The sequence below is a fragment of the Scyliorhinus torazame genome, chromosome 17 (genome assembly GCF_047496885.1).
Source record: "Scyliorhinus torazame isolate Kashiwa2021f chromosome 17, sScyTor2.1, whole genome shotgun sequence".
Taxonomy (NCBI): Eukaryota; Metazoa; Chordata; class Chondrichthyes; order Carcharhiniformes; family Scyliorhinidae; genus Scyliorhinus; species Scyliorhinus torazame.
This window is the reverse complement of record NC_092723.1, coordinates 167,680,635-167,695,460: the sequence shown is the minus strand read 5'-3', so window position 1 is coordinate 167,695,460 and position 14,826 is coordinate 167,680,635. Positions and strand designations below refer to the sequence as shown.

Genomic DNA, 14,826 nt, shown 5'->3' with positions numbered 1-14,826 from the left:
TCAGGGGTCTGTGCTGGGACCACAACTTTTTACAATATACATAAATATTCTAGAAGAAGGAATTGAAGGCACTGTTGCTAAATTTGCAGATGATACAAAGATCTATAGAGGGACAGGTAGTATTGAGGAAGCAAGGGGGCTGCAGAAGGATATGGACAAGCTAGGAGAGTGGGCAATGAAGTGGCAAATGAAATACAATGTGGACAAGTGTGAGGTTATGCACTTTGGAAGGAGGAATTAAGGCATAGACTATTTTCTAAATGGGGAAATGCTTAGGAAATCAGAAGCACAAAGGGACTTGGGAGTCCTTGTTCATGATTCTCTTAAGGTTAATGTGCAGGTTCAGTCGGCAGTTAAGAAGGCAAATGCAATGTTAGCATTCATGTCAAGAGGGCTAGAATACAGGACCAGGGGTGTACTTCTGAGGCTGTATAACACTCTAGTCAGACCCCATTTGGAGCATTGTGAGCAGTTTTGGGTCCCGTATCTAACGAAGGATGTGCTGGCCTTGGAAAGGATCCAGAGGAGATTCACAAGAATGATCCCTGGAATGAAGAACTTGTCATATGAGGAACGGTTGAGGACTCTGGGTCTGTACTAGTTGAAGTTTAGAAGGATGAGGGGGGATTTTATTGAAACTTACAGGATACTGCGAGGCCTGGATCGAGTGGACGTGGAGAGGATGTTTCCACTTGCAGGAAAAACTAGAACTAGAGGACACCACCTCAGACTAAAGGGACGATCCTTTAAAACTGAGATGAGGAGGAATTTCTTCAGCCAGAGGGTGGTGAATCTGTGGAACTCTTTACTGCAGAAGGCTGTGGAGGCCAAATCACTGAGTGTCTTTAAGGCAGGGATAGACAGGTTCTTGATTAATAAGGGGATCAGGGGTTATGGGGAGAAGGCAGGAGAATGGGGATGAGAAAATATAAGCCATGATTAAATGGCGGAGCAGACTTGATGGGCCGAGTGGCCTAATTCTGCTCCTATGTCTTATGGTCTTATGGATCAGCCACACTGGGCCAGCACACAGCGAGCCCTCTGTTAGACCTGATGGTGCGTGTGAAGTGTTTGCCCACATGTGATGCCTGCACAGTTAAATAGCCCAGCTACACGTCTTGTTTAAAGGCAAGGACAGCAGGGAACAGATGGGACAAGCTGGGTATCTCCTTCACTAATTGGGATTCATATTAAGATTTAAGGGAAGGAAGGACCAAAGGAGAGTGAATTAGAGTTTGTGAATAAGGATTAGAGTTTGTGGATACTGAAGAGACGGGGAAAAGATTGAAAGAGGCTGAAAGGAACAGTAAGAAAAAGGGTTGAGCGTAACTGTGATTTTTGTTTTTACATATTTCAAACAACAATTCACACCCTGAAGGAATGAGACTTCACAGATGCTGGTGCATCTATTTTCTGTTGCGCATTCTGTACCCAATTATATCATTAAAACAGCTCATGAGTTCCCCAGTGAAATGTGGGCAATTTCCAAATGAGGGGAAAATAGCACCAATATTGCAATATTTTGGCAGGAATTTGTTCGTTTCTGCAGTATATTTATTCATAAGAACAGGTCCGTGATATTGTTGTCAAGCTGTGGAGAGAATATGAAGTTCTCAGCAAAGAATTTCCTTGCCTCAGTGAGCGCATGCACTGCCTGGTGTCCATAGTGCAAAGTTCAATGAGTGGCCATTTGGGACTCGGTGGAGAAGTCTATAACTGACCTCAGCGTTCTTGGATGGGAGGTGGAATGTCAGTATGGCTCCAACTGTGGACGCACCGTTGCTGGACTGAGCTCAACCGTGATGCCTGTACAGGTCAATCGCCTCAGCAACGGGTGGAATCTTCCAGTCCTGCCAACAGCGGGAAGCAAGGTGGGGGTGGGGATGAAGTTTTGGAATTATGTTCTTGGGACATTAAAGCCGGAATTCTCCGTCCGTACCCGCTGGTGGGATTCTCCAGTCCCGCTGCAGTGAACGGAGTGTTGGCTCAGCACCAGGTTCTCCGCTCTCGCTGGCAGAGGTGCTGGGGTGAAGTCAGATCGGATAATCCCGGCCTAAAGGTGGGTCGAGCTTCCTGGTGAGCAGTGTCGGCCGGTCCGTTTGCGTGCCTAGGCTCATTTAAAGGGATCCTCGTCGGAATTAAATTCCCCCTCCAAATTAAGTTCTCCGGCAGTCAGAAGTTAAAACGTTCAACTTTACGGTTGCGCCTAAGCGAGTTAGACGTCGTCCACGATGAGTTGCCGCTGCATTGTCCTCATTGGGGAATGTCTGTAAATGCCAGCCTAGGCTTGAGACCGGGTAATGGGCCACAAGTCGCATGAAGGGTAACCAAGGAAGGGATGAAGGGTTATTCGGGAAGGGTCGAGCAGTGACCGTGCAGGCTGTCCGGGTGCCCTTTAAATATGGTGCCCAGACCTTTGACCCCATGAGGTAACGGCAGGCGCAGCGACTTCCTGCCAGTCCCCCCCCCCACAAGAATCAGCAAGCTCCTCGCGGAGGCTTACTTAATGAGCTGGACGGCGCAAAAGTGTGCGTAGTCAGCTGTCCGGAAGGCACTGGTTGTGCTGGAGCGCACCCATACAGCCGATGGATCGGCTGGGTCAGAGGGCACCTAGTGGGGTGGCCTGGGAGGGCACCTATACGACCTGTGGCCCTTTGTTCACAGTGTTAGCAGTGTGCGCAGCTGCATGGCTGCCTTTCTAGCAATCCACCCCGACCCCACAGCCCACCTCCTGGCCACCCCCTGCTCCTGTCCCCGGCCCTGGCAGGAGCTCCCGGCCAGCGGCACAACTGTCAGCAAACTATGGCGATATTGGACACCTTCCGTACCCCCTCTCTCTCCCTCTGCAGCCGCCACGCCGGTTCCACGATTTTTAAAAGCACAAGCGAACCGCGCCACCGGGAACTCGCCACATTGGAAGGCGGAGAATTGTGGAGGACCCGGAGAATACCAGGCCGGGCCCACTAATAACATGCAAACGGTGTTCACGGTTCGTGCGTTCTGGACCACATTGACGCCGCTGTCGAGATGACGGAGAATTGCGATTTGGCATCTAAATAGGTGCCTGCCGCGATTTTGGTGTCGGAACCGATTCTGCCCCAATCGCGTTTCGCGATTTCGCCGTCAGCCAATGGAGAATCCCACCACAAAGCTTTAATTATTTGAGTCATTTGATTTCCTCATTCATTGGGAATTTTGAGCATTGTCATTGGTAGACAGAGGAGCTTTAACAGTAATTACACATTTTTCACACCCAAAGCTTGAATTGTGTTTCAGAGTGGGATCAACGCACACATCAAGAACACTTACAGTCAGTCGGCTCTGGACATTGTTCATCAGTTCACAGCAACGCAAGCAAGCAAAGAGATCAAACAAATGCTCCGAGGTAAGTCTGAAAGTATAAAGGTGTTTCAGACTGCTCTGTGGTAGACTCTGCGCCCTACAATAAAGCTTGCATTTATATATCTCCTTGCGTGACCCCTGGACCCAATGTCTTTCACAGTCAGCAAATTATCTTTGAGGTTTTGTAATGTGGGAAGTCTTCCAGCTAAGTTGCAAGCAGCAGTCAACATCTTTAGCACACTGGGCTAAATAGCTGGCTTTTAAAGTAGACCAAGGCAGGCCAGCAGTGTGGGTTCAATTCCCATACCAGCCTCCCCGAACTGGCGCCGGGATGTGGCGACTTGGGGCTTTTCACAGTGATGCACGATCAATTACACAAAGACAAGGTTTGAATGCAAAAGATGTGTGGCCTCCTACAGCAGCTGGCGAAATGGCTGCTGTATGGGGAGCACGCATATTTATACTCCGTCTACTGGGCGGAGCCAGCAGGCAGGGAACTACCCCCGTACCTGTAGTACAGGGCCTTACCACAAATCACCTAATATATACATCAGTGGTGACTACCACATTCACCCCCTGTTAAAATTGAGTCCGGCGGTGGGGGTGGGGGCGGGGGGTGAGAACTATATACAAGTACATGTTTTAACTACAGAGAAAAATGGAGTCCCGATCAAGTTACAGGTTCAGTCAGTCCGGAGCCTTGATCTGCCGTTGGGAGTGCTGCAGTGGCGGTGGCGATTCCGGTGTCGGTCTGGTCCTCGGTGACTCCGGGAGCGTGCCGAAATCCTCGTCGTCCTCGGGCGTGGGCAGGGGGAGGATGGATTGTCCTGGGGCGGGGGCTGCGGTGGGGTGTGCCGGGGAAGGGGAGGGTGGCGCGGGGTCGGAGGGGTGTGTGTGTGGAACCAGCTGGTGCCATGTCCCTGAGAGAGACAGTATCTTGGCGGCCGTCGGGGTACGCTACGTAGGCGTAATGCGGGTTGGCGTGGAGTAGCTGTACCCTTTCAACCAATGGGTCCGCCTTGTGGAGGCGGACGTGCCTACGGAGGAGTACGGGTCCTGGAGCTGCGAGCCAAGTCAGGAGCGACACCCCGGAGGTGGACTTCCTGGGGAAGGCAAAGAGACGTTCATGGGGTGTGTCATTAGTCGCAGTGCATAGAAGCGACCGAAAGGAGTGCAGTGCGTCGGGGAGGAGCTCCTGCCAGCGGGAGGCTGGGAGACTTCTGGACAGTAGGGCCAGCTGGACGGCCCTCCCAACTGTCCCATTCTCCCTCTCCACCTGCCCGTTTCTCCGGGGGTTAAATCTGGTCATCCTGCTCGAGGCGATACCTTTGTTGAGCAGGAACTGACGCAGCTCATCGCTCATGAATGAGGATCCCCTGTCGCTGTGGACATAGGCGGGGAAACCGAACAGAGCAAAGATGGTGTTGAGGGCTTTGATGACGGTGGCAGAGGTCATATCAGGGCATGGGATGGCGAAGGGGAATCTGGAGTACTCATCGACCACACTGAGGAAGTACGTGTTACGGTCAGTGGAGGGGAGGGGCCCTTTGAAGTCCATGCTGAGGCGTTCAAAGGGGCGGGAGGCCTTCACCAGGCGCGCATGGTCTGGCTAGCTGAAGTGCGGTTTGCACTCCGCGCAGACCTAGCAGTCCCTGGTGATAGCCCTGACTTCCTCAACGGAGTAGGGCGGATTGCGGCCCTTGATGAAGTGGTACATGTGTGTGACTCCCGGGTGACAAAGGTTGTCGTGCAGAGTCCGGAGTCGGTCCACCTGTTCGCTGGCACATGTACCTCGGGATAGGGCATCTGGGGGGCTCGTTGAGCTTACCGGGGCGATACAAAATCTCGTAGTTGTAGGTGGAGAGCTCGATCCTCCACCTCAAGATTTTATCGTTTTTGATCTTGCCCCGCTGTGTGTTGTTAAACATGAAAGTTGGTCAGTGAGGAGAGTGAATCTCCTGCTGGCCAGGTAATGCCTCCAATGCCGCACAGCTTCAACAATGGCTTGGGCCTCTTTTTCGACGGAGGAGTGCCGAATTTCGGAGGCATGAAGGGTTCGTGAAAAGAATGCCACGGGCCTGCCTGCTGGTTGAGGGTGGCAGCCAGAGCGACGTCTGATGCATCGCTCTCGACTTGGAAGGGGAGCGTCTCGTCGACTGCGTACATCGCGGCCTTGGCGATGTCGGCCTTAATACGGTTGAAGGCCCTGGTGAGCCTCGGCCGTTAGGGGAAAAAAAGTGGATTGGATGAGTGGGCGGGCCTTGGCCGCATAATTTGGGACCCACTGGGCGTAGTAAGAAAAGAACGCCAGGCAATGTTTGAGGGCCTTGGGGCAGTGGGGGAGGGGGAGTTCCATGAGGGGGCGCATGTTGTCGGGATCGGCCCCAGAACTCCGTTCTGGACCACATAGCCGAGGATGGCTGAGCGGTTCGTGCTGAACACGCACTTCTCCTTGTTGTAAGTGAGGTTGAGGAGGGGCGATGCAGAGAAATTTGGCAAGGTTGGCGTCATGGTCCTGCTGATCGTGGCCGCAGATGGTGACAATGTCAAGGTACGGGAAAGTGGCCCGCAGCCCGTACCGGTCGACCATTCAGTCCATTTCCCGTTGGAAAACCGAGACCCCATTGGTGACGCCGAAAGGAACCCTGAGAAAGTGGTAAAGGCAGCCATCTGCCTCGAAGGCAGTGTATGGGCGGTCCGCCTTACGGATGGGGAGCTGATGGTAGGTGGATTTAAGGTCCACAGTTGAGAAGACCCGGTACTGTGCAATCTGATTGACCATATCAGATATGCGTGGGAGGGCGTACGCGTCGAGCTGCGTGTACCGATTGATGGTCTGGCTGTAGTCCACGACCATTCTGTGTTTCTCCCCAGTTTTCACCACTACCACTTGGGCTCTCCAGGGGCTGTTTCTGGCCTCGATGATGCCTTCCTGAAGCAGTTGCTGGACTTCGGACCTGATGAAGGTCCTGTCCTGGGCGCTGTACCGTCTTCTCCTGGTGGTGATGGGTTTGCAATCTGGGGTTAAGTTTGCAAATAGGGAAGGTGGGTCAACCTTTAGGGTCGCGAAGCCGCAAACAGCAAGGGGTGGTAGGGGCCCGCCGAATTTCAATGTTAGGCTCTGGAGGTTGCACTGGAAGTCCAGGCCGAGTAGCAGGGCAGCGCAGAGGTTGGGGAGGACGTAGAGGCGGAAGCCGGTAAACTCCACGCCCTGGACAGTGAGAGTGGCTATGCAGTCCCCACGGATCGCCACGGAGTGGGACCCGAAGGCCAGGGAGATTCTCTGATTGGCGGGGTGTACCGCATGGGAGCAGCGCCTTACCGTATCGAGATGAATGTAGCTCCCGGAGTCCAGCAGGCAGGTGATCTTGTGCCCATCGAGTTTCACGTTTGTAGAGGCGGTTGCTTGGTTGTGTGGGCGAGACTGGTCAATCGTGACCGAGGCGAGACGCGGCTGATCGTCGATGGTGGCAGACGATGGAGTGCCCAGGGGGCATGGGTCCTGGTAAGATGGCGGTGCCCACGGGCCGCACGTGCCGTGGGGGCGACAAGATGGCGGCGCTTGATGTTCCTGGGAGGGCAAGATGGCGGAGCCCACGGGCCGCACCTGATGGGGATTGAACAAGGTGGCGGCACCCACGGGCCGCATGTGGTCCGAGGAGGGGAAGATGGCGGCGCTCACTGGCCGTACGGGGTGGGGGGGGGGGGGGGCGGAACAATAACGGCGACTGAATGGGCCTGGCACACCGCCGCAAAGTGCCCCTTCTTGCCGCAGGCCTTGCAAAGGGCGCTCCGGGCCGGGCAGCGTTGTCGGGGGTGTTTCGGCTGCCCACAGAAATAACATTTGGGGCGCCCGGGGTTGGTTGGCTGCCGTGCGGCACAAGTGGGAGTGGGGTACCCGATGGGGCGGCCGTCTGCGGAGTCCACGATGCGTAGGAGGGGTGGGCCGCGCGGCCTGGGGTGTAGGCCTGGATGTTGCGCGAGGCGACCGTCAGTGAGAGTGCAAGCTTTTTGGTTGCCGCAAGGTCGAGTGTGGCCCCTTCTAAAAGGCGTGGCAGATGTAATCTGACCCTATCCCCGTAACAAAAGCGTCCCTCATAAGCAAGTTCGAGTGTCCCGTGGCCGTGACGGCCTGACAGTCACAGTCTCTGACTAAGGGAGTTGACTGCGCGTGGAGACGATGCGTTGGCGTAAAGCGTGTTAGTCCGCTGAGCGTAGTTTTCTTTCAGTAGCGCCATGGCTTCCTCGTAGTTCGGCGCGTCCTGGATAAGCGGAAAGACGTTGGAGCTCAGCCGTGTGTAGAGGATCTGAATCTTCTGAGCTTCCGGAATTGGGTCTGGTGCTGACCTGATGTAAGCTTCGAAACAAGCTAGCCAATGTTCAAAGTCCTTTTTGGCGTTGCCTGATTGCGGTCCATCTTCTAAAAACTTTAGTGTAATAAATTGATGCACTATCAATTACACAAAGACGAGAGCTGAATGCAACTGAGGCTTTATTACACTAAGATGTGTGGCCTCCTAGAGCAGCTGGTGAAATGGCTGCTGTATGGGGAGCACACATATTTATACTCCGCCTACTGGGCAGAGCCAGCAGGCAGGAAACTACCCCCGTACCTGTGGTACAGGGTCTTACCACAAATGACTTAATATATACATCAGTGGTGACTACCACACACACTAACTTCATTTGAAGCCTACTTGTGACAATAAGCGATTTTCATTTCAAGATGGCATCGCTGACAATGCAGCACTCCCTCAACCTAGCCCACGCACTCATTGCTAACGGCCCTACCTCCACACTCCCATCGTTGGTCACTCGACCTGCCCACCTTCCCACATCCATTTGGAGAGTGAAGCGACTCCCTATTGACTGGCTGGAGGATTCGCGACAATCAAACGTTTCCCATTGCTAATATTTTAACGCCCCTTGACCAGATGCCTAGAGATAATAAATGTCTCCTCTTCCTGATTTTTCAGATGCCTCTGCTGCCCTGCAGGTCAGGGCTGTGAAGGACTACTGTAACAATTATGACCTGACCAGCCTTAATGTGAAAATGGGGGACGTTATTACAGTAAGTTTGATAAATCAAGCAAATGATTTTGTTGGCCTCCGTTTCGGATTAACATGTGGATTGCCCCAGAAAAATGTGTCATGCATTCAAAACCTCCGAATAAATGTGGAACAATGGCTGTTCGATGAACAAGATTGATTATTGTCGTATTGTGGACTGTAACACTTCCTGGCAACTGTTGTTATGTTGATGCAATTTCGTCTTGAAGCATTTGCTGTTTTGTTCTATAAAAAGGATGTTGATCATCTTTTACAATGGGTGCACCGTGCTTATCACAACGCCCCATTGCTTTGGCCTCCGGCAGTATAGGAAAGGCCATTTGTTTCTAAGGGCTGTGTGTATTAGCAAATTTCCCTCACCTGGATGGGCCTCTCTTGCCCTTAGCTCTTCAATCTCTCTTTCTCTCTCCAACTCACAACCATTCTTGCCTCTCCCTATTTTACTGATAGTGTAAACTTTCTGTCCTTTCCTCGCTCTCACTCCGTCACCGCCTCCAGACTCTTTCCCCTATCCTACATCTCCAAGGTGTTGAAGTCGAAACCCACCACACAAATGGCATTAATTTCCCAGGACCACCAAACCATGTCACCCCTCCGCTCCCTCATTCCTTCATTACTTAAGAGCTACCTCCTGATTACCGTGTACTTTATCGTTGGCAATGTCCCTCGCAGTGGCCCTTCAACTGAGCATTCCAATAAACAAACAGACCCAGCCGCGAAATGTTTGCAGTAGAAAGTAGGACCTCATGAGCACCTTTATGTTGTAGAACCATTCCCCCACTCCCTCCCCTGAACATGTTAAGACAACTGGAACTCCAAGGCAGATAGCTGCAGTCAGGAAGCTTCTCAGCTCCCTTGTCCTACCTCAGTGGTAAGCACAAAGTGAATTGCACAATTTCCACTTCAGGGGACTGTGGGGAACAGAATCTGGCCCACCAACCCCAGAAGCAGATCGTAGGTAGCAACGGATGTGAAGGTGGGCAATTGGTTTTAATATCTAATCAGATGCCAGAGGACTTAAAGGTCATAACATTTCTCAGCTCAGTTGGCCGTAAAACGTTTACGCTGCTACAGAATCTTGTTCACCCAGCAAAAACAGGAGACAAATCCTCCAGTGAATTATGAATTTGGTACAACACTTGATGATACTCTTCGAGACAGGCTGGTTTGTGGATCACGCAGTGAAGCAATTCAGAGGAAGCTGCTGACTGTCAGTGATTTAACTTGAAAGCTGCTGTGGAAGTTGTCAAATCAGTGGGGCGGGATTCTGCGATAAGGGGGCTAAGTGTTGACGCCGTCGTAAACGCCGGAGCGTTTTACGACGGCATCAACTGGCCCCCTAGCAGCAGCGATCCTGCACCGTACAAGGGGCCAGCACGGCGCTGAAGCGCCTCATGCAGCGCCAGCTGCCGATACGGGCACCAGCACGGCCGGCGCGAGTCCGCGCATGCGCGTGGGTTGCCGTCACCACACCGGCCCCGATGCAACATAGGCCGCCACCGGAATAGCCGGCACGCCGATCGGTAGGTCCCGATTGCGGGCCAGGCCACTGTGGAGGCCCCCCCCACCCCCGGAGTCAGATCCCCCCCCACCAGGCTGCCCCCCCCTCCCCCCGCAGCCAGAATGGCGAGGTCCCGCCGGGTAGGACCACACGAGAACGATGCTGTTGGGACTCGGCCGAACTCAGCGGGCACTCAGCCCATCACGCGCGGAGAATCACCGGGGGGGGGGGGCGCATTGAGCGGCCCCCGACCGGCACGTGGCGACCGCGCCGGCGCCATTGGCCCCGATTCTCTGGTCGGCGGAGAATTGGCGGGCCGGCGCTGGAGCGGCGTCGCGGGACTCGTGCCCCCCCCCCGGCGATTCGCTGGCGCGGGATCAGAGAAACCCGCCCATGAAGTTTGCAACGGGAGAAGCTTCACTGATAGGGGCTGGGGCGAAGATTACACAAAATGGATACCTCAAGGAACAAGACTGAAAAGGTGCAACGTGTGATCGTTGTACACAGGTTGGACATTCAGCAAGGAATACTGGGGTAAGTCAAATACTTGTGAGAATGGTGGTAAGAAAGACCACATTGCCAAAGCTTGCTGGGCTCAGAAAACATTTCCCACACTAAGATGGTGCAAGAAGAACAACACAAATAAACAATCTACTCGTGCCTACAAATTAGTGGACGAAGCTCAAGATCACTCAAAAGACAAAAACTGAGCTCCTGCAAGAGTTTAAGCGAGGTGTCTTGTCAATGTGGGGCAGTGAACAATGTTTTTGGACATATCCAAAACTTGAAGGTCATGAAATTAAAATGGAAGTCGGACAGTGCAGCAGTATCGCTAATACCTGAAGCAATTTATCATTATAAGATGAGGCATCTGCTGTTAAAAAACCTCAAATGTGATCCTAAGGACGTACCATTAAAAGTGTTGAAAATAAAAGCAAATGATTTGACGGCAAAGTTGTCTCTTCATGTTGTCTGTGGAAACCTTACTGCTCCATTTGGCAGAGCAGGGTTGGCTAAGATTAGTGTCAACTAGGAAACAGTCATTTAATTAGTGGATTCAAAGGGCAACTTGCAACATCTTCTGAAGAAGTAAGAGAAGGTGTTTCAAGATTCACTGGGCTCTATGACTGGCGTTGAAGTACACAAAAAATCAAGCCTGACAGCACACCCAAATTTCTCAAAGCTGGAACTGTACCAGAAGCCATCAAACTTAAACTTGAGGAAGAACTAGACAGATTAGTAAGGCATTCTATCAAAGCATCAAAAAAATCATGGAAGATTATCAAGAAGAGTAAACAAATTTCTAATATCTATGTATGTTCTATGTAATCTTACCGGAACACTGTTACATGCGAAGTTCACCAGCAATGCTGTTGTTTAAGAGGAAACTACAAATGCAGTTTGATTTGTTAACTCCACCTGATACTTCAGAGATTGTCAAACAACAGCAATTACACATTGCTAGGAGGGAAAAAATCTCTAAAAGATGGGTATTCAACCAGGGAGAGAGAGTGCTAGCTGGGAATTACACCATCAACGAGAAATGGGTACCAGCTATGATCCTAGCAGAGACGGGTCCAATATCTGACACCGTACAGATGGACGATAAAAGAGTTTGGCGACGTCATACTGATCAGTTACTTGCTTCATGAAGTGAGTTTGCAGAAACTTCTCAAGAGGTTTCACCTTTAGAAGATCTCGAGAGCTATACTTTGGAACAGAGACCAGAGACAGTGACGAGTTCAGATTCTATTTCTGAGGACTTTTCAATGCCTATAGTGACAGATACTGCAATAACTATTCAAAAAGTACAGAAAGGAACGAGGATACTTCTGAGGTCACAAGTAGCCTAGTTCATGAACGTCCATGTCTAACAAAAAGGAATAGAGATTGGCCACAAAGACTGTCTTATTGAATTGTATATATGTATAGAAATAACATATCAGGGGATCTGTTGTACAAATGTTCATTGTTGTCGTTGCACTAATTAAGTAAAGTGGGAGGGGTGTTATGTATCTGGGAATACATTATTGCTGGTTCTGCACCATGTGATGTGCAGTGACGTCAGCAGAGTGCTTGCGCGCGTGGGCTTTGAGCAGATCCCCATTTTGATTGTATGAACAACAACCTCTCATCGTGCTTGACCGGAATCCAGAGTGTGGGCGTTTCCATACCTTTTCTCTTTGCGGCAACTATGACGAAACAGAAAAGAGAAAAAAATCCAGGGGCAATGAGGGATAATAATATTCTGGAGAATTTCTCTTCCACCCCTTCAGCTGATCACAACCAAGCCAGAAGATTGGCTGGACCAATTGTTACCTATGAAGACATTTGCCTTCTACTTGATGTGCTGTCTGTTCCAGTCAAGAACTGTTCTGGCCCCTTCTTTAAGGGTAATGCAACACCCACCACACCAGCCGCCAATGTGTTCCGAGGCACAGTGACCGTGGCTTTACGGATTGATGTTTGAGTGGAGATGTGATGCCCTCTGTTAGGAATGAAAGGAAACCCTGAGGAATCCTTTAACTCATTCTGGCTGGTGATAGAATATCACAAGTAAGGATGGAAGTACAGTGGTAATGATATTAGGCCAGTAATTCAGGGGCCTGGAAGCATGAATTAAATCCTATAATAGCACCTGAGAGAATTTATATTTAATTAATAAATCTGGAATAAAATGCTAGTCTCATTAAAAATAATCATGTAACTACCGGATTGTTGCAAAAATCCACCTGGTTCACTCATCGCCTTTGGGGGATGGAATCTGCGTTCCTACCTGGTCTGACCTATACCTGACTCCAGACCCGGTAATGTGGTTGACCCTCAACTGTCCCTAAAATGGCCAAGCAAGAGTGGCACGGTGACGCAGTGGTTAGAATTGCTGCCTCATGGCGCCGAGGTCACAGGTTCGATCCCGGCCCCAGGTCACTGTCCGTGTGGAGTTCGCACATTCTTCCCATATCTTCAGGGGTCTCACCCCCACAACCCAAAAAGATGTGCAGGGTAGGTGGATTGGCCATGCTAAATTGCCCCTTAATTGGAAAAATGGAAAACAATGAAGTGGCCGAGCAAGACACTCAGATGTACCAAACTGCTATAGAAACATGCGTAGAAAATAGAAGCTGGAGGAGGCCGTTCAGCGTATCGAGCCTGCTCATTCACTATGATCATAGCTGATCATCAAGTTCAATACCCTGATCCCGCCTTCCCCCCCCCCCCCCCCCTTATCCCTTCATGTTTAGCCCCAGGAGCTAAAAAAGATACAATAAATAAATTCTGGCCTTGCCAGCAATGCTCACATCCCAGGAACGAGTTGTAAACGAGTGAAGAACAGCGGTTCTGACAGGATAATTTGTTATTTTGAAACTTTGAAGGGGTTTAGGTGATTTGCAAATAAACAAATGTTTAGTTTACCAATGACGGCTGAAGTGATGAAGTAAGCGGCGGGATTCTTCAATCCCGCGGCAGAGTGTCCACGCCGTCGTAAACGCCGTCGCATTTTACGGCAGCGTGAACGGGGCGCTCCCACGTCTAATTCTGGCCCCTCCAGGGGGCCAGCACGGCGCTGGAGCGGTTCGCACCGCTCCAGCTGCAGATCCTGGCACGAACTGGGCGCCGCGGGATCCGCGCATGTGCAGTTGCACCGGCCCCAACATACGCATGCGCAGTGGCCTCCTTCATCGCACTGGCCCCGACATAACATGGCGCAGGGCTACAGGGGCCGGCGAGTAGGAAAGGAGGCCCCCAGCCACAGAGGCCGGCCCGCCGATCGGTGGGTCCCGATCGCGGGCCAGGCCACATCGGAGGCCCCCCTGGGGTCGGACCCCCCTCCACCCCCACAGGCCGCCACCCGACCCTTACACGCCGTGGTCCCAGCGGCTCAGAGCAGGTTAGAACGGCGCAGGCGGGACTCGGCTCTTTTCCTACGGCCGCTCGGCCCATCCGAGCCGGAGAATCAGCGGGCCGGCCGCATGGAGCGGCCCGCGACCGATGCCGCGCCAACCACGCCGGTGCCAATGGCGCCGATTCTCCGCACCGCGGAGAATCACGTGCCGGCATCGGGGCGGCGTGGCCCGTTCGCGGGGATTCTCCGGCCCGGCAGGGGGCTGGGAGAATCCCGCCCAATGAGTCTCTTTTCGGTCAATCCCCAGCAATACAGCAAAAATACAGCAGGTGGTGCTCCACACACAGCCATCACCATTAACAATATCATCAAGGTATTAATCACTCCTCAATCGATAGGCCAACAACCACCACATCAAGCAGGAGTCGAACTGTTCATCATAAGGATCATCCAACAAGGCTTTATTAGTAGTTGGCCTGATACAATTAGGAATACGCTGCAACATTGACAAATTAATTAGAATGCCCAATTACACCTCCTGCAATCTGACAGAAAGCAGGTAGGGTGGGGTTAAATTAAGGCGAGACACCTTTTCTCTTCTCATTGCCTTCATGCTGTGTCCTGACTTAACCTGACCTTTCGGTCTTGATGTTTTTAGATTTATCTTGTCTTTTTTCTTACTTCTATTTTCTCACATCTGTGGGACGAAATTCTCCGGTATCGGCGCGATGTCCGCCGACCGGCGCCAAAAACGGCGCAAATCAGTCCGGCATCGCGCCGCCCCAAAGGTGCGGAATCCTCCGCATCTTGGGAGGCCCAGCCCTAACCTTACGGGGCTAGGCTCGCGCCGGACTGATTTCCATCCCGCCAGCTGGCGGAAAAGGCCTTTGGTGCCCCGCCAGCTGGCGCGGAAATGACATTGCCGGGCGGCGCATGCGCGGGAGCGTTAGTGGCTGCTCACGGCATCCCCGCGCATGCGCTGTGGAGGGAGTCTCTTCCGCCTCCGCCATGGTGGAGACCGTGGCGCAGGCAGAAGGAAAAGAGTGCCCCCACGGCACAGGCCCGCCCG

At 52.2% G+C, this 14,826-nt stretch overlaps 1 protein-coding gene across 9 annotated transcripts in view; it reads left to right on the top strand.

Moving 5' to 3' along the window:
• The window catches only part of caskin1 (CASK interacting protein 1), a 733,094-nt gene that overhangs the window by 596,335 nt on the left and 121,933 nt on the right, over positions 1 to 14,826 (top strand). For all 9 annotated transcript variants that reach the window (XM_072481603.1, XM_072481604.1, XM_072481602.1 and 6 more), the window contains exons 8-9: positions 3,277 to 3,385; positions 8,319 to 8,413. In XM_072481603.1, coding sequence (XP_072337704.1) covers positions 3,277 to 3,385; positions 8,319 to 8,413 — 204 coding nt within the window. The remainder of the gene's footprint in view (positions 1 to 3,276; positions 3,386 to 8,318; positions 8,414 to 14,826) is intronic.